This window comes from Cyprinodon variegatus, unplaced genomic scaffold (genome assembly GCF_000732505.1).
Source record: "Cyprinodon variegatus isolate N-32 unplaced genomic scaffold, C_variegatus-1.0 Scaffold545, whole genome shotgun sequence".
NCBI classification, from domain to species: Eukaryota; Metazoa; Chordata; class Actinopteri; order Cyprinodontiformes; family Cyprinodontidae; genus Cyprinodon; species Cyprinodon variegatus.
Genome location: NW_015150998.1, coordinates 403,874 through 410,786, shown reverse-complemented (window position 1 = coordinate 410,786; position 6,913 = coordinate 403,874). Strand labels below are relative to the sequence as shown.

The following is a 6,913-nucleotide window of genomic DNA, read 5'->3' as shown; positions in this document are numbered from 1 at the left end:
TATTTCTATGGAAGGTGCTCTATAAATAGGTATTTATTGATCCAGATCAAGGCAGGTGTGAACAATCTCCTGATCCGTTTCAGAATGCGTCCAGTTCAACCAGTGTGGGACGTGTTCCTTCTTTGATTCCTGTTCTGTTGTGAAGAACTACACGGTTTGGAAAGTTGGAGACTATGGAGAAATTTCTGGAAGGGATCACATGAAAGCGGAGATTTACACCAACGGGCCCATCAGGTAGAAGAGCTTTCTTTCTTCAAACTACAATTTATGTGAGACGTTTAAATACACTGTTCTCACATGAATGAATATCTTCTCTGATGAAAAGATTTTAGAAACACAATTCCAAATACCCTGTAAGGAAAGAATTAGGAGATCAAGATTGAATTTATTTGATCAGCTGTATCTGCATGTGAGGAAAAACGATAAGATAATAATGTGGTGAAAAAGCTTCTTACTATAATTAGAGCTGCAAGGTTCATCACTACCATCTTTGCACATCTGAAAACAGATTCTTCTTGAAAAACGAACATACAGCATCTGTGGACATCTTCTCACAGATTTCCATGAGTTTGATGAGTGCGCTTTCATCAAAACCTTTTTATTGCATCTCTGGTTGTATTGTAGGGTCATCTTTCTGCTGGGAGGTGAACCTCAGATGCACTCTCAACTGTTCTGCTCACTCTAACAGGGTTTCTTCCTTCTAGTTAGCTGTTAAGAGCTTTGAGGACGGTATATTCAAGGTGATGTGCAGTGCTCCCCAAAAGTTTAACCTTGGTTTCATCTCAGCAGAGCTCCTTCTTCCGCCGGTTAACTGTTGTTACCTGCAAACAGGACTCCTTATAGCTTTCCTTAAACAATTAAAAAGACAATTGCCTTCTTTCATAAAGCTCACCAAACCTGGTTGTAGCAGAAGGAAAGCTTTCAAAATATAAGCAGTGGGACGTTATACAAGCCAGTGATACCTTTACAAGTGACATGAGGAGAATGAAGAGTGGCCAACCTGTAGAGAGCATGAACATAACATCTGTCTGAGGGGGAAAAGAAAAGAAAAAGATGCTTATATGATAAGGAGACAAGTACCCCATTTACACTACCCTTGAAAAGCCGTGCTGAGACCGGTCCGAGCTCAGTAACTGAGATAACGTATCGTGTGTAAATGGAAAGCAAACTGAACTGAACCGAGCTAGACGCAACTGAACCGAGATAACTGCAGACCAGTTCCAGAGGTGGGCCCGGCTCGGTTTTTCCCTGGCTCGGTTCTCTGATAACAAGAGCGCATGAGCAGAACGCGTCATCTCCGTCTGGCTGCACATCCCGATTCACACTCCATTCCAGTAGTTGGCGGTAATGCCCCACCAGAAACAAAAGAAGAAGAACAACTTTTTCTTCAACTATAAACAACAATCGAAATCTTCTCCACAAAACATTTTAAATAATGGCATTTTAAATAACACCAAAGTACAGCAATAATAATTGAGCATAACTTTCTAAATGTGACGGGCGCCGCCATTTTGATTTGCTTGATTCCCTCCTTCTTCGTCTTCTTCTTCTTGTGTTTTATGGCGGTTGGCAAACAACTTTTGGTGCATTACCGCCACCAACTGCTTGATTTCCTCCGTCAATATTGGCAGTAATACCGCAGATCGTCACTTGGAGGCGAGGAGTCGAACCGAGGTAGCGTGATGTGTAAACGGTCGTTTGAACCGAGCTTGGCCTGGTTAACTGATCTGAGCGCGTACCGGTCTCGGAATGGATCGGTTTTTCAAGGGTAGTGTAAATGGGGTAAAGTTAGACCAACATTGGATGACATGTGTTGTGAATTGGTGCTATCTAAATAAACTAGATTATAGCATTTTACATTAAACTTGAAGAAATTGCATAAAATGTTGCAAACACATTTTGAGACATGCAGAAAACCAATTCAGCTTTTTCCTTTGTCTCTTAGTTGTGCTCTGATGGCGACTGAAAGCCTGGAGGAATACTCCGGCGGGGTTTTCTCAGAGTTTCACCCTCTCTCTCTGCCCAATCACATCATCTCGGTGGCAGGCTGGGGTGTCGACGGAGATGGCAGCGAGTACTGGATCGTCAGGAACTCCTGGGGAGAGTTCTGGGTCAGTTTATTTCACTCCTCAGCTCTAACTAGTGACCAGTGTTTGCTCTCTTCAGAAGATGAATTTGCTCTCGCATGGAGTCCTTTTTGGGTTTTATTACATTGGGGATCGTTTGTTTTCTGACAAGTCTTCCTATCAGACACTGTGTATACCGTTTGCTCTATGATTGAGGTGGTTTTGTGTTTCTTGTTTTCAGGGAGAGCACGGCTGGGCGAGAATCGTCACCAGCGCCTATAAAGGAGGAAAAGGCAACTGGTTTAACCTCGGCATTGAGAAAAACTGTGCATATGGAGACCCTATTGTAGCATAAAGTCCTCACTAGACCCGGATGAGTCGCCATCATCTTCTGATTTTTATTTTTTAACACTTTATAAATGCAATGGACTATTCTAAACCCTTTAAGAAGCTCATTTTGTGAATTTAGAGGGTTTGTTTCTGCAGTTTACATTCGCTCAGTGACAGGAATGATATCAATTCAGGGCTTTTTTCAATCAAAATCTGTTTCTTTTTTAGTTTTGTATCTGGCTGCACCAGCATTGAATTTATTGTGTTTTTGTTCCTGTAATCACCCCACAGTGTCAAGAACGCACATACTGGCTCATAAGTAGACTTGCACTTTCACTAATATTTAGATCAATGTCCTTTATTAAGTGGATATCTTTAATATTTTACTACTCTTCCAATAAAGTTAGTTTGTTAAAATTGGCTTACCTCATGCTACTAATGCATTATTAATCATAATACTACTACTGCAAATTTCCCGTTTGAGGTTGGATGTGTGTTTTTAGATCACTGTGGTGGTTTAACACCTGACTGTACATAAGTTTCTCACCTTCAGAGGAAAGGAAGTTGGTTAAAAGAACAAACGCCCTGGAGTGAAGCTGGTCTTATTAAAGTTTTCTGCACTGCCTGGAAAAGTGTGATTTTAATTTCAGTTTAAGTTCAGGTTTGGATTTCTATGAAAAACTGGAAATAAGTGAATGAATAAATATAAACAATTTATTCCTGTTTTTTGTTTTTTTTTTGTCTTAACGTTAACCCCTTCCTTCTTTCTTTGTCTCCTTCTTTTCTGCCCTCTGTCCTTTTTGTCACTTCATCTCTCTCTCAGGCCTTTTTACCATCCTTTAATTCTCTTTGGGTTTTTTTCCTTTTTCTCTTCTGTTTTCTCTTTGTCCTTCTATTAATTATGTTCCCTCATTTTTTGGTTCCTTCTGTCTCCCTGTTATCCTTCTATCCCTGTGTGACGGCATCTAGTTTCTGTTCTTAAAGAGTCTTTTCATTAAATTTGTTTTGGGAACTCTGGACTCAGTGAAAGGAAATCAACTTGTTGGAGTGCAGAAACCTTCACACTCAGGCGTCTGAACAACAGTCTATAGCCCATGAAGACGGATATAAACATTTTTGTTTAGTATCAAGAAAAGTGTTGGTTATGTTTACCGAAGGAGTCTGCAGTAACTTTTACAGCCTGGTGGTGGTAGCATCATCATGCTGGGGGGTTTGGGTTCCTGAGAACAGGCCTTAAAGTCTTGATCTTTTGGCCTTAAATCAGCAGCTTAATGTTAAAGGCCCATAGAGCAATCATGCATTTAAAGGGGTGTTTGAAAGAAAGGAAGAGGCTAACATGAAGCTTCTAGAAAGCTGTGATCTCAACATTACTGAGAGTGGATCATTTCTAAACCCATGTCAGGACCAGCCTTCCTCATTCAGTCATCAGTAGCAGTAAACATAGCATTCAGACAGTTATAATGCATTTCTCTGCAAACATAAGGGGCTGGAATTCAATAATTTCAAACTTTTAACTGTTTCCTATTTAAATAAATCCAGTATAAATGACTGAATATATCTCCACAGCATCTTTTAAGAAGACACCCCAAACTGCCTGACTTCCTCCTTCCACATCTTAAGCTGCATAAAGTCAATTCAAGATGCCTTACTGCAGGTTTCACACAAGGAAACACATGTTGAGCCCAGGCTCTCACATTTAAATTCAACATCAGCAGATCCTAAGATGTTTTAGCGTGTGATTACAGAACAGTATATTTTTTTTTTTTTTTTTTTTTTTTTTTTATGCATCACAACAAAAATGTGTATAAATGTCTCCCGATGTGCCTGGAGAGTGACCACTCTCACCTAGTGAAAGGAGGCTTGCATTGAAACTACATCCATTTAATGAGCGGGATCCTTTGAATGATACGGAATTCATATTCTGACTCTTGCTTCCATGTGTTCTTTTTCTTAGCATTTGGTTCTAATCTGGGAAGAAAACAGTTATATTCTTTGTATTTTTCCATCAAACTGTGGGGAAAAGATTTCAGCTGACATTTTCTCTCGTTTGATTTGTGACCATGAAAAAACAAAAAAAAACAAATTCACCAACAGGATGATCCTTCCAACAAAAGTTGGACTTTTTGAACTTTTACACAATGCTCCCTGTGAATCTAATGGTTTAAAAATAACCCTGCAGATATTTACCAGTCATAAAAGCTATGGAGTTTTAAAAAGTGTGGGAACATGTGACATTTCCTGCAAAAAATGGAAACATATAAACATGCTTGAGCTTCCACATTTTACTTATTTTGTGTTAACTACAATTGATCTAAATCTCTTAACAGTAAAAACAAATATTTGTTTAATTAATGTCTTTTAGTTTCCATATCAAAACTTTATTGTTAAACAACTGGATTATCCATACTAAATAAACCACTGAAACTTTAAATTAGTTTAATTATGCTACTTTTTTAGCAGCTTAGATTAGAGCTGTTTATGAAAATACCTGAAATATAAATTGTAAATGGGAGGAATATTGAATCCAGTGGATAAAAAGACTTACCTTTGAATAAAAAAATATACTTTATACCACATATTAAACTTAGCTTTAAAATGAATTACACTTCCATCCTCACAACCTTTAAAACATGATGCTGCTTCCACCGTGTTTTATTGTGCGAATAATGTGGTTAGGATGATCAGAGTACTGTTCATGTCATCTCTTTGCTTCTAATGTATCAATGATCTGGTTTTTAATGATATCTCTAATTGTTAAATTTAACATCAAATGTTCAAAGCCTCAGATTTCACCGTGACATTTTTTAATAAACCAGGAAGGCACCAAATTGGAAGTGTTAAATTTCAAAACTTTTCAAAGACACAGAAAATGTTTAAAATATTGTTATTTAAAGGGGAAGTACTTCCAAAACTTGCTCTTTAGTTGCCTCCTCAGTGAACTGTTAGATGATTAAAAAAATTAAGGAACTGAAAGTAACAATTTCAAGCATGACTATGGTGGGAATTATTTGAATTCAGTTTTCAATTTCAAAACTGAAATTTGTGAAACACAAGCTTCCACTTCAAACGCAAGATCGATGAGAGAGATTTGTTGGATGAAAGTCATTAGATTCTTCATCTGTCCTGAAACCACAGCCCTGTGAGGTTATATTCAGGAGTTATAGCTTTTAGTAAAGACATGTGAAACCTGTATGGAAAATCTTTACATATATGCGGTCTCTACTGTAAGATCAAAAACATAGTGGGAGTAGGGTTAGATTTTCGTTGCTGATATCATACTAAGGTAAAATACCTGGAAAGGTCCTTTACAGAGACAAATACCTTCTTAACATTCTTTTGGCAACTAGCAGACAGGGTATGACCAAGAAGTGACTGCAAATTGATCATCATATAATGGGCCAATGGAAGAAAATTGTAAAACAAATCTGTAGTATAGAGAAACTTACATTTGCTTTGAAAATGAAGTAGGAAAATATATTAAATACTGGGAAAAAGGTTCTGTATATATTTTAGAATGATTCAAACTGAAAAAAAAACTTTGAAGTAGGGGAAACGGTGTGAGTCAATTTTATTTCTTGAAGCATATAATGCTCAATAAAGGGAACATGTAAAAAATATAAAAACAATATAACGTAAATTAAAACAAACTTCTGTGAAATAAAACTTTCCAGTTAGGAAACAACAATGACTGACGATCAAATTCACATGATGTTATGCAAATGGTATAAACAACAGGTGGAAATTGTTGGCACTTAACAAGAAACACTCAATAAAGGAGTGGTTCTGCAGGTGGGGAACAATGACCACTCCTCGGTAGCTATGCTCTCTGGCTGATGTTTTGGTCACATTTGAATGTTTGTGGTGCTTTTACACTCATGGTAGTGGTTTGCCCTGGGTTCCTCCTAATGCAGGACAATGCTAGATCTCATGTGGCTGGAGTGTGTCAGCAGTTCCTGCAAGATGAAGGCACTGAAAAAATGGACTGGCCCGCTATTCCCCAGCCCTGAATCCGATTGAACACTTCTAGGACCAATGTCACCTTAGACCACAGACTGTCCAGGAGTTGGCGGCTGCTTTAGTCAAGATTTGGGAGGAGATCCCACAGGAGACCATTTGCCACGTTATGAGGAGCATGTCCAGGCGTTGTAGGGAGTTCATACAGGCATGTATTGTGTGATTTTGTCGTCAGCACATTCAACTTTATACAGAACAAAGGATTCAGTGAGAACATGTCATTCATTCAGATCCAGGATGTGTAATTTGAGTCTTGAGTCTTATTTTTTTTTTGAGCATGTGTAAGTATATTAATGCATATATTGGTATATGATATTTTATCTTATTTTTGTTTTGTTTTGTTGGAGCCTGTGTTCTCACGTTTTGTTTTTCTTTGATACACAATTGATACATATAAAGCATTAAAACTCAACACTGCCCTTCATTTGCATGTCTTGCCATAGTTGTAATTGTTACACATTTTGTAATAATAGCTCTTAATATTGATACAGGACCTTTTAAAA

General features: G+C 37.8%; 1 protein-coding gene across 1 annotated transcript in view; it reads left to right on the top strand.

The window, feature by feature from the left end:
- LOC107095424 (cathepsin Z-like) overlaps positions 1-3,078 on the top strand; it is a 7,262-nt gene extending 4,184 nt beyond the window's left edge. The window contains exons 4-6 of the mRNA XM_015391516.1: positions 84-234; positions 1,946-2,111; positions 2,308-3,078. Coding sequence (XP_015247002.1) covers positions 84-234; positions 1,946-2,111; positions 2,308-2,421 — 431 coding nt within the window. The 3' untranslated portion in view covers positions 2,422-3,078. The remainder of the gene's footprint in view (positions 1-83; positions 235-1,945; positions 2,112-2,307) is intronic.
- Positions 3,079-6,913: the final 3,835 nt, after the last annotated feature.